The sequence below is a fragment of the Lactuca saligna genome, chromosome 1, assembly GCF_052625555.1.
Source record: "Lactuca saligna cultivar CGN05327 chromosome 1, ASM5262555v1, whole genome shotgun sequence".
Taxonomy (NCBI): domain Eukaryota; kingdom Viridiplantae; phylum Streptophyta; class Magnoliopsida; order Asterales; family Asteraceae; genus Lactuca; species Lactuca saligna.
The window spans coordinates 95,965,408-95,981,504 of NC_136417.1; the positions used below are offsets into that span (position 1 = coordinate 95,965,408).

The 16,097-nt window shown below is 34.0% G+C and overlaps 1 protein-coding gene across 2 annotated transcripts; it reads right to left on the bottom strand.

The window, feature by feature from the left end:
• Window positions 1-333: 333 nt before the first annotated feature.
• LOC145000250 (myosin-6-like) lies at window positions 334-10,202 on the bottom strand. Of its 2 annotated transcripts, XM_078959446.1 has the most exons (12): window positions 9,185-10,202; window positions 8,375-8,551; window positions 8,014-8,127; window positions 7,729-7,929; window positions 7,511-7,630; window positions 7,233-7,303; window positions 7,054-7,150; window positions 4,265-4,321; window positions 3,922-3,987; window positions 1,457-1,537; window positions 1,293-1,363; window positions 334-603 (listed from the first exon to the last, which is right to left on the bottom strand). In XM_078959446.1, exons 1-12 carry the CDS (start codon window positions 10,112-10,114, stop codon window positions 489-491), a joined length of 2,100 nt encoding a protein of 699 aa, XP_078815572.1. In that variant the 5' UTR covers window positions 10,115-10,202; the 3' UTR covers window positions 334-488. The 2 variants fall into 2 exon arrangements, with proteins under 2 accessions (XP_078815572.1, XP_078815580.1); XM_078959454.1 differs by lacking the exons at window positions 1,293-1,363; window positions 1,457-1,537 and having other exon boundaries at window positions 487-603.
• Between the last annotated feature and the right edge of the window lie 5,895 nt (window positions 10,203-16,097).

Below are 16,097 nucleotides of genomic sequence, written 5' to 3' on the forward strand. Positions count from 1 at the left end.
AGGGTTGAAATGACGCGGATCGCCAACATAAGCCTTTAGCGGCGACGGACACTTTTAGCGGCGACAAAAACGCGTTTGTTTGATGTCGCTGCTAAAAGTGACTGTCGCTGCTAAAGGTGTCGCCGCTATTGCCTGTTATTCTTGTAGTGTATTATGAATCTTTAATTAAAGAGGAACATCCAATGCTTTCATGCAATATCCTTTTCCAGTGGCAAAGTTAGATGGGGCGTTGGGGTACTACAGTACCTCCAAAAAATTATTTTATATATATAAAAAATATTATTTATAAATATTTTTTATGTTATTGTACCTCCAACTAAAGAGATTATAACATGTTTTTTAATGACCGATATTAGATAATTACATATAATATATATTGTCAATGTTTGTACCCATATCAAAATTCCTAGTACCGACAGTGCTACTCTCCTTATTTCAGATATATTCATTGATTAAATTGGCAAAGCTTAACAAATTTTGGCCATACATTAGTTGTACAAAAATTGAAAGGCTGGATTGTTTCCAAGTTCTACATCAAATTTAATGGTTGCAAAGTCTTTTAGTTGCAATGAGGCAGAGACGTCAGAAACAAATGGCGGCAGGCTGCATTTGAGAACATAGATTGTTAATTATTTTGCTCAAGAAGTATACGACATGAAAATTAAAGAAAATTCCAAAAGTGAATTTTTAATAAAAGAATCATAAACTTATCACTTGTTATTATTATTTTCTTTTATAATATTTAATTTCTTTTCTTATATATACTCTCTAAACATGAAACATGTCTTTTTCTATTTACATTTCAATTTAAATCTTCTTCTAATTCTTTTAAACTTAGAATGATTAATAAAGATTTTGAAATTAAAATGTTTGGTAATTAATTATGTGAAATAATCAATTATTAAAAATCTTCTATTCCACTTATTTAATTACAATTATTATCTATGTTATTTTATTTTTTCAACCGTTGATCAATACGGTTACAACCTAGTATTATATACATGGAATACATCTCATAGCATTAAATTAAGTTAATTAATGAATGAGAGAGAAAAATTTTAAATTAAACTGCTTTTCCCATCTTAATGTGATCATATTTAGGCACATCTGGCCAAATGCACAAAATTAGAGCACTGTTGGTGCAAAACTAACGCTTATCGGATTAGGTTTTTTTTTTTTTTTTTTTTTTTTTTTTTTTAATTTTTTAATTAAGGGTTTTTTTTTTGCCATAAAACTTCTAAGATTTGTACTCAGATGAATATTCTAAAACAGAGAACATTAAAAGTTTATACCTAAAAGTTTCTTTTAATGCATTGTTATTGTTGTTGCTATCGTCACTGATCTGAATGGTACTAGAAATAACCTGTTTAAATATAAGGTAAGCGGGTAATTGGTAATCCAATGTATAGAGATAATGTTTGTTCTTATAAAATAAACTTTCACATGAGGAACTTACATCTGAGGGTACACTATGAGTGTCATACTTACCATCCCAATATATAGTGCATATATTGGACAACTGTATGGTGCTCAAAATCTGAAAATAAATATCATCAAGTTAGAGAGCCAAACTGCAAGATAGCACGACTGCACCATTCTTGTTTTTATTTAAGTACCCAAGAACGATGTTCACTAATCCAACTCACTATGTCTTAGATATAGGAAAAGATGACTTTTAGTTTAATGTTTTTGAAAAATATTTTCTAGAAAAAAGTTCTCAAGTTCCTAGTATTTTCTGGTTTTTCACTATAACTCAACTCAACTCTCAACTCTCTCTCTCTCTCTCTCTCTCTCTCTCTCTCTATATATATATATATATATATATATATATATATATATATATATATATATATATATATATATATATATATATATATATATATATATGCCCCGTTCCCCATATAAAAGAGCTGCCAACTCCATTTCATAATATAGTTCTTTTTAATATGAATGTCCACATAGATATTTCTGAAGCCATTGCTAGAATCACACAATGTTTTTCCTTGCTAAACAACATTAGAGCTACCAATTACCAAACACCAAAATACCATTCTTATCAAGGACAGACTTTACGACACACCCCAACGGAACTTGGTTCCGATAAAATTTGCACCTCTATCTGTAAAGAAGAGCCTAAGCAGAGGCGTGAACACTACGCTGCTGTTTGTTTTTTCGAAGCAACAATGTTTAAAGTTTGTTGACCACCTCTGCAACCCTCTGTAGCAGAAGAGGTGGAACAAACGGCTACAACATTTAAAAAAAAAGTCTGTTTGTTTTTTAACGTCTATAAACTGCTGCAGTAAGTTAAAGTAAGACGTGAAGAGGTTTGAAGCAGCTGATTTAGTGTTGCGCAACGCAGCACACGCGCAACAGTTTTTAAGTCAGAAGTCTTCTGAAAAAAACAAACATCTGCAAAGGACCAAGTGTTGTGCGTGTGCTGCGCGACACAACAATAATGGGCTAGAAAAAACAAACAACACCTACATTAGCGAAATCCTCCATGTTCCCTAGATTTATTAACCTTGATACACTTTAGAATTGAATGTAGTGACTGTGATGACATGGATTTTATTTGAATAAAGAAATTAAATGGATCAATAGAAGGAATAATATGGTGATTAGGATAAAATATGTGTTTAATGGGTTGTTGGCGTTATTATATAGGCATGTACTCGACCCGTCTCTATTCCATCGTGATAATGAACAAAACCGGGGATAACAGATCCCAACTCAAATTACTAACGTTTTAGTAGACTTTAGTAATATATATGCCATTAACATTTGTGGTGCATTTAGTTTCTGAATAATATTGACGTTTTGTTATTTAGTATTGGTATTGTATTGTATTATATCCATAATATTTTGAGGATGTTACACCTTGATGGATGGTAACCCTCGTTGAATTCTATGATATATAGTTTTCTAACATAAAAATTATCCACAATGATAATTGTACGGTTTTTAAGATTCAAGCATTGTTGATTTGATCCTTACACAAAAATTAAGTCTTAAATAGGCTTGAATGATTTGATCCTTACACAAAAATTAAGTCTTAAATAGGCTTGAATGACACTGATGAACTTAAGTTCAATAAGGAAGACTGATGAAACAAAAATCTAAAATTTAAAATACAAGTATAGAGTTTTATAATTTTGGAACGAACATCGTAAACTATTTGAAGACACGTTTTTATCCTTTTCAGATTACCATATTTTATGTAATTTCGTACGTTAGTTCATAGATTATTATATGGTTTATTTATTTTTCATAAAAACTCTTCAAATAATATAACACATTCAAAACAAGTGCATTTGTTCCTAAAACTTGACTCTATCCCCTCATTAATAGAACATCATCAAAACAACTAGAAAGAGGATTAATAATATCAAATTGCACATTCAATGTTGCCTTCTAATTATTCACCATATTAGTCCTTTGAACTCAATTTTGGAATTAGTTAATTTGCAGAACACATTTGTTCACTTAACCGAATAGGGGGTACCATGAGCTGTTTGTGGTTCTTTAAACATATAAACTTTGAAAAAACTAGAAACGACCTTACATGGTTCTCAACCATTTAGAGTCATTTATTAACACTCTTGTGACACCTTTGAATAGTCAGTTTATTAATTAATAATTGTTTGATGTCCAAGTTGGGCATTTATGATCATGGATAATCAGTTTGGATATGCATGTTTTGTTGGTTAGATTTTGGATTTAAATGATTCAATACGGTTGATGTCTATAAATGGATCTAGCTTTCATTTCATTTAGTTATTTGTTTATTGTGCTTCTGATTTTCTACTTTTTTTTTTCTTTTGCAAGAAAGTGTGTTACACTTTATGATTGAGGGACTGCATGTAAGCTTATAAACTATAATCTCATATCATATGTGTGCTTGCGTGAGAAAGAGAGACTTACAGGGTATAGACCATTGGTGATGTATATGATGTCATCATTTGAAACATCACACTTATCATTTCTAACCTGAAAGTGATGTGAACAATTTATAATTAAGTTTGACTCATGGAACAATGAATAAATACAATAACTTTAATTTTTTTTAATGGTATGCGACATCAAGTTTGAAACATATGGGATTCAATTCAGGGTATGGAGGGTTTCATACCAAGCATCATGGTTATGCAAACATCATGGTGGTTGAACCATTGTAATAAATAAATTTATTAGTATCTATGAAATTAAGAAGGTCGTGTAATGGAGAGATAAACAAAATGGTATAACATAGTCGGAAGAAACGTACCAGAAACTCAATAGCCTGTCTAATATGCTTAAGTTCATCCCAAACTAGCTCTGCATACTGTTATACAAGAATTTTATGACATTATAGAGTAGTCAAATAAGAATCACTTGCTCTACTTACCAAAGACTTATGGAACAATTAATTAGCACAAACTAAGTTTAAACATGGTCTTCTTTTGGCTATTGTAGGTTCATAGATCAACCACAATGCAAGTATTATAAAATTTGAATAGGGTGATGACTAGGATTGAATAAGAGTTGAATAAAGTGTGGGTGATGACATGCAGTAAGTTGAATGATCATTGAATGGTTCAATAGAAGCAATAAACTGGTGATTAGGACTGAAAAGGTTTATAATACGTTGTAGGTAGTGTTGTATACATGTTTAATGGATGATGTGACAATCCATTGAACTCTATAGAGTTGAACGGATTATGGATGCCCTTACACTAAAATGCAATAGACACTCAATATTTCTTCTACTTAGATATAATACTCAATCTTAATTATTGTATATTTTGCTTTCGATCATTTAGCTATTTAACTAATACATATGTAGCAACAAAAACCAATGTAGGATGTAAGAATAATTATAGAATTATATATTGGTCAATAATCAAATAATTCGAATAATGAATAAATGGACATCATAATTTTTTTTCCTAGACCTAATAATTTGTGTATGTATGTAGGTACATATTACAAATACATATATAGGTATATATGTGTCTGTGTGTGCCTATATATATATATATATATATATATATATATATATATATAGAGAGAGAGAGAGAGAGAGAGAGAGAGAGGCTAAACTGGAATCTAATCCACATATAGAACTTGTAATTTTTAGTGGGCTATTTGCTTTAACGATATCAAATTGTGTTATGGATCAGTTTTCACCAATGTTTTTGGGTTTGATTATGTCAAATCATTAGTGTTATACTCCCTAAATTTGAGTAACCTAATATATATATATATATATATATATATATATATATATATATATATATATATATATATATATATATATTAGGTTCATGTGAGACCATTATATTTTGTAAAATGGAGGGCCGTACTGATAGCCATTAATTTTGAAGATAAAAAAAAGATTATTAAAATAAAAAATAATTGAAATTTTTTAAATATTATTTTTGTCATTTTTATCCAAAAAAATAAAATAATAAATAATAAAAAAATGAAAAATATTATTGTTTTTATTTATGAAATATCTGTGAAATATTCTAGAAGCATATTAAGAATATTTCAAGTATTTTTTAACAAAAATCGTAAGTTTTTTTTTTTTAAATTTTATTTATTTGTTTTTTATTTTTTAGGTAAATAAAATGCCGAAAATAATAATAAAAAAAAAGAATTTTCGAAAATTTTCTTTTATTTTGCGTTTTAAAATTATTTTTAGATAAAATTAACATGGTCTCAAATTACCTGAACCTATATATATATATATATATATATATATATATATATATATATATATATATATATATATATATATATATATATTGGATGGGCCGAAGTTTTAACCGTGGACCTTCTATGTGCGATTCTATCTCAGAAGCTAGGATCCTATCACATGGGCCAACGGCTTTAATAGTTGCCAGTTTTGTCACAAGGTGAAACCCTATTGGTAATAACCCGAGTTCTACTTAAGGAGATAAATGGGAAGATACGTAGGGAAAGTGAGAGATGTCGAAGGAAAATCGTTTTCCTGAGTTTTGTTAATGAAAAGAAAGTGAGGAGAGAGAAAGGATTTTAGAGCCATATTTTCCTTCCAAATTTTCCTCTCATGTTAGACGGATTTGAGAAGAAAATGAGAAGGAAATTTTATGTTTTATTTTCTTTTTCGTCCTAACTCTGGAACACAAAAACTTAAAATTTTCCTTTCATTTCCTTCTAACTCGGGATTACGGAATAATGAATATTTTTCCTTCACCTCCCTTTGTTTCTATCAAAATTTTCTTTTTCTTTCATTTAATGAATTTACGAAAAAACTCAGGAACACTCGTTATTCTTTTTGAAAATTTTCTTTTATTTTGCGTTTTAAAATTATTTTTAGATAAAATTAACATGGTCTCAAATTATCTGAACCTATATATATATATATATATATATATATATATATATATATATATATATATATATATTGGATGGGCCGAAGTTTTAACCGCGGACCTTCTATGTGCGATTCTATCTCAGAAGCTAGGATCCTATCACATGGGCCAACGGCTTTAATAGTTGCCAGTTTTGTCACAAGGTGAAACCCTATTGGTAATAACCCGAGTTCTACTTAAGGAGATAAATGGGAAGATACGTAGGGAAAGTGAGGGATGTTGAAGGAAAATCGTTTTCCTGAGTTTTGTTAATGAAAGGAAAGTGAGGAGAGAGAAAGGATTTTAGAGCCATATTTTCCTTCCAAATTTTCCTCCCATGTTAGACGGATTTGAGAAGAAAATGAGAAGGAAATTTTATGTTTTATTTTCTTTTTCGTCCTAACTCTGGAACACAAAAACTTAAAATTTTCCTTTCATTTCCATCTAACTCGAGATTACGGAATAATGAATATTTTTCCTTCACCTCCCTTTGTTTCTGTCAAAATTTTCTTTTTCTTTCCTTTAATGAATTTACGAAAAAACTCAGGAACACGCGTTATTCTTTTTGATTTTTCATAAGGTACGTAGAACCACAAGCAACTTCAGTTTTTCAATGAAAAAAATGTGAAATGCAAAAATAAAGATACATAGGACGAGAAGAATCGGGATAAATGATCACCTCTGTTGCCTCACAACACCATTGCTCCAACTTTCCTATCCCTGCTTTCAAATATTCCACACTTCTGAATGAAGAGGACTCCTGTCGTACAAGAAGACTATAGAAAGAAGATAATCACCAAATTAAAGAATCTTTACCACCGGAAACAAAGAAAATAACCAATGGAATAATGGATACACCTATTAAAGAGCTCCACATTGATGTATGAGAATATTTGAGCAAATAGCATCTGAACAATTGTTGAAGGCACCTGAAATTGTACCATATTAGAAAATTTTGGAAAAAAATCTCTAAAGACTCGTCACCTACTTCGACGATGAATTAGAATTTTATGGAATGTTATTATAATTCCAATAAGAATTCCAATCACTGTATCCATCTTTAAGAACTAATGAAATGCATGCTAAATACTCCAGCAGTTATATGTCTATAATGAGAAAAACAATAATGCACATACAAAATGTTCTTTTATCGTGCTACAAAGAATGTTGAGAAGATCAACAATGCCTTGCCAGTGATTGAATTCTGAGTCTTCCTGGAAGGATTCATCCGATGTTATGAGAAATGTCGGTGGAGCCTGAATTTTCAAATTTCAATATTAAAAATACGAATTGAAATTTTTAAATCGCTTGTAGACATTGTGTTAAGAAGAGGATTAATCAAAAGTTCAGCTACCTTAATACATAAGTCTAGTACTGGTCTCAGCTCCTCCTTGAAATTGTCACGAATAATGCGATATGTTTTCTCTACAAGTGCTTTTAGTAACTGACGGAAAAGCAAAGCAGGGTATTTGGCTTGAACTTGTTGCACTACCTTAACTGTAGCCTCAGCATGTGTGTCAGCAAAATCAAAAGAAGATACGGAAAAAGAAGATTCCTTAAAAGTAGAAAACCATGTCTTAAAACATTAATATATCAATAGGAAAGAAAAATAGCAAAAGTAAAATAAAAAAATCCATACGGTTGTCATTCTTCCATGAGTTGGATCTCCACGTTCAAGACTTTTTTCAATTAAGAATAATAAAGTACATGTAAATGATAGCCAATATGCCATCTGCTCATTATTATCTTCATCCTGCATTCAGAACGACTGTCATTAAATTGGAAGAAACCGATAAATATTTTCTATGTTTCAGTAGCATCACGGAAATGAATTTATAGGATGACACAAAATAGGGATGATTTAGTTACACAAATCTCATTTTACTTGTAATGTTGCTAAGCTTTGTATGTTGATAAATGTTGCTAAATATCTCGCGCCCTTGAATTAATGTGATTTGTAAATAATACTTTTTTTTATTAATCATTAATGGAGGAAGTACCTCAGTTGCTGAGCGAAATATCTGGATAACTTGATCAAAAACCGTGGTTCTTTCATTTTCAAAACATTTCCAATAGAGGAGGCATTTGTACATTGTAAATGCTGCAACACGTATGCCATGACAGAATCTGAAGTCTTTCATAAGAAACTGAATAAGTTCAGCAAAATCTCCCTGCAGCTACATTTAAAATTTTAAACTCATAAGCCATTTGGTATTTAAACTCCCCTTAACTGTTGATGAAATTCCAACAATTCATTCAACCTAATATTTATATAATGCATAAGTAAAATAAGACTGTGTTGGCATGGAAGACATTCAACACCTTAAGTTGGCTATCGTCTATAAAAGGATTTGCAACTCAACCCTCTCAAAAAGACAGTTTGATACACAAAGGCATATCAAATAAACCAAAAGAGATTTTTGTTCATTTCGAAACAAAAATATGTTGTATGATCCTTACCAGTCTTGATTCTTTCACATCAAACTAGATTTCTTTCAAAATAGTTAAATAAAAATAGAGTAAATTACTGAAATCGTCCCTATGGTTTGGTCAAAATTTCACGTTTGGTTCCTAACTTTTTTTTTTGCACTCGGATCGTCCCTGTGGTTTGATTTTGTTGCGGTTTTCGTCCATTACATACATAAAGTTAGGGACCAAACGTACAATTTTGACCAAACCATAGGGACGAAAAACGCAACAAAATCAAACCACAGGGACGATCCGAGTGCAAAAAAAAGTCAGGGACCGAATGTGTAATTTTGACCAAACCATAGGGATGATTTCAGTAATCTACTCATAAAAATACTTACTTGAATATCCAATGCATCCTCAAGCCTTTTAATGACTTCTTTCATGGCAGGCCGTTCCATTGGATCAAAACTAAGGCATTGATAAGCAATTTGTTTAAAGGTGTCAAAAGAGCTTCTGTCAATTTGATTTTTAATATCATGATCGATTAACATGTCTGCTTCATTTTCATAGTAACGTCGGACTAAATTTATTAGAGACTGTGACATATCATCTCCAATGTTTCTTATACGATAAACCAGCATCCCTCCCAGCATTTCAAACATCACAACACCAAAAGAGTATATGTCTGATTCTTTACGTAGAATGCCACTTTCATGGTAAGTGGGATCTAAGTAATACTGGGTTCCAGCTACCTGTGTATAGAGTTCGGTATTTGGCTGATTTTTTGGACCCGATTTTGATAAACCAAAATCACAAATTTTTGCAACCCAATTGTGATCTAATAGAATGTTGGCACTCTTGACGTCTCTGTGTATTACCCTGTCATGCTCCCCACGACCCGAATGAAGATAATTAATACCTCTTGCTGCTCCTATGCAAATATTCAGACGTTGTGTCCATGTTATGCAACGCATCTTTTGTCGGTCTTGGAGATGATAATCAAGGCTTCTGTTGATAGCATACTCATAAACGATAATCATCTCATTGTCTTCATCACAATAACCAATGAAAGAGATGATGTTTTCATGGTCGAATGAGGAAATCATCTCAACCTCGGTGTGGAACTCGCTCTCCCCCTGGTGGCTATCTGTAGCTAGGCGTTTGATAGCAACTATGCGATTTTGCCAGCGGTTTGAGAGTTGTCCACTGTAGACGTAACCAAAGCCACCGCCTCCAATACATCTTTGCGGACTGAAGTTCTGGGTGGCAAGGTTGATCTCCTCCAACGGAATTGAAAAATTTTCAAGGTTTAGGCGTGAAGAAGACATTGTCTTGTGATATTGGTGGTGAAGCGTGGTTATTGTATGCCGCTCAAAAGAAGAGTGGTTATGGTAGAAGCACACCACTGGCTGTCAATAATACAGAATGGAGTTTGCTTAGAGGCGCTACCTAATTCGTCATTGCTTTATTCAAAGGTCAACTCCTTTAAAATTAAAAATATTATAAAAGATATACAGAATATTAGGAGCAATTAACTTAAGGTATTAATATATTTCCCATGCCAGCTATATTTTAATTCTTAAAGACCTTAAAAATTGTACACATTGTTTAGATGCTTTTGACAATATAATATTCGGACAAATAGATTTGCGTATTATAATACGTCGTTTCTATACAGTAGCTATGATATTATGTTTTTTTGTTCACACCTCTTCCGTTTTCAATTTCATTTGGATTTTTCTAAATATTATTCCACCATTTAATTTTGTTAAAAATCTAAATTAGAATTTTTTTTAACGTTTTAAACAACAAAGTGTTATTAAATCTTAGAATAAATAGTTCAAAACAGACTTAAACTCTAATTCTTGGCAATCCTCATAAAGACTCTTGCATGCTTTGTTGGGGATTTTAATGTCAGCAAGACATTTTGTATAACTGTATAACTGGACTTACATGTGAGCTAAGAGCTTCCTAATTTGTAATATAATATGTGTGGATATGTGCGGAGTGTACGTATATATAAGATCAAATTAGAAACCGGTTTGACGATAAGTCGGGGGACCGGGGTTAGCGCCTACAGGTTCAGGGTTTCCAAAGGGGCAACGACCCTTTGCCAGGGTCCAGGGGCAGCGCTCCTAACAGGGTCCAAGGGGCAGAGCCCGTAGCTCGGGCCCCTCGGGGTTTGGGGCAGTGCCCCAAAGGGCTTCGGATTTTGCAAGTGGGTACATAGTAGAAAATTGAATTCTTGAGGGTGGTTATGGTAAAACTGACTATGATCGTCAGTTTTGGAAACCATTGATTTCCTCATTAATTCAGGATTAACTTGACTTGTTTCCAAAGGAACCCATGACGGCCAACCATAAGAGGAAAGCCTACGTATCATGTTCTATATTAAAACAACTCTCCTTTTAAAGAGGAAATCACTTTTTAGCTCTCATTTTTCTACATACGAACTCAGAATTCTCTAGTAATTTGGTTTATGTTTTTTGTGCCTAGATTCGTAAGTGTCGTCTTGGATTATCTTAGGATGAATATCTTGTAACCTAAGCATAGGGTAGAAATATCAATTTGGAAAGTGTTTACACGATACATGGGGTAACCAGATCTCCACTATAAACTCTACCCAATTTCTAACATGCATTGGTTCAAACTGGTTCGTATTTAGCGACAAATTGAGTTCGACAATACTTTATAACCCATGGCAATCATCAACATTGATCATATAACTTAAAATCATCTCAAACGTGTTAGCATAAATATATAAACCCTATATCAAAACATATTCTTGAATCAAGGTGTAAAAGTAATAGGTATGTGGATCCATTGATCATGTCGACGACTAACTTGAAACAATGTGTGATGGTCTTCCTCAACAATGGTTCATTAGTTTCTATCAACAAATATTTAATTTAATGATGATGATCAAAGAGCTAATGTAAAAGAAATTGTTTTGTCATTTGTAATGATGGCATAATTATAACATTCCCTTAAAAATAAATAAATAATTAAATAAATAAATAAATAATAAACCCTCAGATGTAATTGATATTTTTATTTAATTTTAGCCATAAATCTATAATAATTTATCAGTGTTAGCCTTAAGGAGTTAAATGGTATAATTTCCAGAATTTAGGGTCTATATTGTAATATTAGGACTTGAAATGTAAAGGATTTTGTGAAGCAAGGGTTGTTTAGTAATTATTGGATTTAAATTAAAAGGGAATTGTTGAGGCAGGGACCAATCTCGTTAAAATGCATCCAAGTTTGGAAAAACACGGGACTTGAACCCGTGTTCCTTACCTCACCCGTTTTTAAGAGTGCAGCACCCCCAAACCCTAGCACTACATCATCCCCTGCCACCACCTTATCAGGCTCCTCATCTCCAGTCGCCGATGTCAACTACGTCGCCACCATGAGCCACCGGATATCATTGTTGCACCGCTGATGTCGAATCCGGGAACCACCAAGTCGAGGGTCGCCGTAGTTGTTTCCATTTTTGTTGAGGATGAGGACTGACGATAGACATCGTGGTCACTGTTGTGATCGGTGACGGACGCAACCGCCTCTCTGCCGCAAAATTTGTCCTTCCCCCTTCCGCTTTCGTTCGGTCACTGCTAGCCATCGTCGCCGCCCCTCAAACGACCCTTTTCCTGCTCCGGTCATCATCCATCACCGTCTTCCTCTACGAGAGATGTTGAGTTGTGTATGTGTTTCAGTGGGTGCTCGTGCTTCACGTACATGTGTGTGCATCACTGCTGCAATCATGACTTGTGTGTGTATTATGGCTGGTCGGAAGTTGAAGAGAGCCACCATGGCAGCCAACCATGGTGGCTGCCGCCCTTTCTGTTTTTTCTACCACCACCAGCCACCGTGTGTGGGTGGCTATGTGTGTGTGATAAGGTGTTTGAGTGTGTGTTCTAATGGTGGATGTTGTATAAGCATTTCTTAGTCAGATGTGAAGAAAACCCACCACTACCACCGTGAGTTGGTGGCTGGCACCTTCTGCTCCCGTTCTACGACCATCAGCCGCCGCTTCGGGTGGTTGTGTATGTGTGTGGGTGTTGGATTAACGTCATGTGTAAACCGAGAGGCTTTTGCTGGTGTTTAGACCTAAAATTCATAACTCCCGCCCTTTAAATGGTGGTTGCCGCCTCCTGCCGCCATAAACCGCCGCCGACCACCACTGCCCGAGGTGGCAGTGGGTGGTGCCTGATTTATTAAAATATATATTTATTTTAATTAGCTAATCATGTAACTTTAGGAGTTGGAAACCCTAATTAGTGTTTAAAAAACCCAATTGTCAAGAAACACTAGTTTTTGGAGTTGGTCGGGACCCACGTTAAAGTTGTTAATTAAACTTTAAATAATACTTAATAATGCCCCTACAATTAACTTAATGCAATATTGGATTTAATGGATTAAGTCCTTAAGAGGTTAAGTGTGGAAGACTAACCCTAGTTATCATTTTATGTGAAAACCCTAGAATCAGGGAGCTCTATTTGGACAATGACCGGGCACATATTTGGGCTGTTGATTGGATTAGTATTTCACCCGAGAATGAATAAGTCAAACCTTAATCAGTCATACCCTTAAGTGATAAAGTCCTTAACGGGTTAAGTGTTATTACCTAACCCTAATCGTCATTTTATGTGAAACCCTAATTGTGATTTCATGTGAGGTGGCCACTGTTGCAAGTGACTATGACATGTGATTGGGTATTAACTTTAGTGTCTTCCTGTAGGTGATTGGAAGTGAGTTGACGCTGGTAGAGTTCTTTGTTGCTATAGTGGTTATCTATGCGCATATCGAGGTGACTTTCGACTCACTGTACCCATGGGTGGAAGGCACCAATGTCGGCCCACTAGTTTTGGTTATTTGTTAGTAGAGGGAAGCCCTAGGGACTATATGTAGTCATGTAGAATAGCTTGAGGACTCTTGATCCAAGCTCTCTTGCCTGTTCCTTGTTTGGTTGTGGCTTTAGAGTAGGGCCATCTATTCAGGTGGATATCTCACCTCTGGTTAGTTATGGTTACGCATTCTTTGGAGGTTGGCTGCTAGCAGGACTATATGTTGAGAGAGGACTAGTAGGCAGTAGCGAGTTGTATGATTGATTTTTTTCCTGTATTATTTGCCTACATGAATATGATTGTTTATATGTTGACATATTGTGTTTGGTTTGGCTTGAGACAGTCCTGCTTTGTGCGGTAGAGCAAGATACCCAGTGCAGGCCAGCTGTAAGTCGTAGGCACGGAGGCTCAGGAAGATCGATAAGGTTGAGGCGGTAGGCCAACAAACCCTAGAATTCCAGTCCGATGGCTGATTGGACCTGTTGTATATTGGCATTCCAACCTGGGGTATTTCATCATGTGGATGACTGGACCCGGAGGTTGACTGGGCCTGGGGTATTCCAACCCGATGGTTGAATGGGACCGACATGTTTGAATGTATGTGTGATCTGTTTATATGGTAGTATTATAGGGGAACTCACTAAGATTTTTGCTTACCCAGTTGTGTATGGTTTCAGGTATCATCGGTTATTGCTGGAAGGCGAAGGCAGGATTGTACATACTCATCAGAAACATTGAAGATTATGCGTTTCTACATTACCCTGTGTTGGGATTAAAACCCTAATTGTGATTTGATGAAAAAGATGTGGAAAATAAGAACAAACACAAATAAAGAAGATATGTCGAATGATCACTCAATTTATTTAAAAAATGTGGAATAGATTACACATTCAGAATAGACTAAATAATCTAACTCTACACAAGAAACCTCACAACGTGGCGGCTGCATTTTGCCTTACTCTTAACCCTAATTATGAATAATACATGACCATTTATAGGGAAAAGACAAGTCTTGGGCTTTTAACCTACACTTCATCAAGGGGGCCCATTGTCATAATCCATGGAGTACTTTGAAACCCTACAATCACCCCCTTAAAGTATGGAATCGATGAAAAGGCTTCAACTTCCAAAACAAGCATCTAGCAAATATGAAATGATCTCGCAACGAGGAATATTTGAAGCAATCCACGAATCTTGATTCTTCAATAGTCTTCAAAAACGGGTTCTAGGATATATATATATATATATATATATATATATATATATATATATATATATATATATATATATAACCAAGAACTAAAGTAATGTCTTTAAACTTCATTTTCTATTGTAATCCCAAAGATCTTCAATAAAGCCAAACCCTCCATAAAAATTAAGAAAACGAATCACTTCTTGTCTTTAAAGAATTCCCCCTCCAAGTAATAATGATCTTCAAATAAGCAAATGATGCCACCAAAAATTATCATGTAAAAACCCAAATTTTAAGATTTGTAACGCCACTTGATCAAGAAAATACCAGAAGTCGGAGATATAACAAGTCTTTAGAAGAGCTCGATGAAGAATTGCTACTATAAAAGATACTTCTCTATAAAAGCTTTAGAAGAGCCCGATGACGAACTGCTATTGTAAAATCTACCTTCATAATTCTACCACAAGCTTCATCAAAAATCTTCAAATTTGAGAAGTCACAAATCGAATTTCGAATGGTCATACCAAATTCTCCCCTGATATATAATAAAAAACGTGATTATAAAGCCTTCAAATGGTCATGAGAATGATCTTGAATGGATAAAAAATTACTATGCTCCTCTGTAAGAAAATGATATAAACAATGAAGTATAAAATCCGAAATAGTCGAAAAAATTTGACGTTATCTTGAAAAACCACTTTCTGAACCGCCAAGACTTAATGGAATCCTGAATTTTCTGTTCACGAAAAAATATGTGTGATAAAAAAATCCAAACTGTTAACCAGCCCTCAAATTTGTAAACTTTACGAAAAATTGGTTGAAACTGTCACTTTGCTGAAATTGTAGGATTAAAGTAATAAATTTGCATCATATTCCCCTTCATTTGTAACAGTTTCTGGAATTGTTCCATACACGCCAAGCTGTGAAAACAACAGGGACCAAAAGAGTCAATTTGCTGAAGTTACAGGTACCAATAGTGTAACATGAGTCATCTTCCACCTTTTACAAGCGGTTGACGAACTCAGTGACACAACTCACGACTAAACAACAAACCCAATAACCCCAAATTTATACTTTCGTTCCGAGAATGAAGATGGGAATCCGGGCCTTTCGTAGTCGATTGCAAGCCAGATCACTATAAAGAACCCAAGCCATATCGTTACAGACTTGGTGTGAACTCTAGTCAACAGGTTCGCTGCAAACCAAGGAAACCACGAAACTATGACCTCTCGCTCCGAATCCAATTCCAAGCACTGATTTGTTGTGAATCAC

Coding starts and splice junctions, on each gene's coding strand:
- LOC145000250 (XM_078959446.1), bottom strand. CDS start 10,114: ATGTCTTCTTCACGCCTAAACCTTGAAAATTTTTCAATTCCGTTGGAG. Junction 8,552..9,184: donor AGGATGCATTGGATATTCAA/GTAAGTATTTTT, acceptor TTTTAAATGTAG/CTGCAGGGAGATTTTGCTGA. Junction 1,364..1,456: donor CTCATAGTGTACCCTCAGAT/GTAAGTTCCTCA, acceptor ATATTTAAACAG/GTTATTTCTAGTACCATTCA.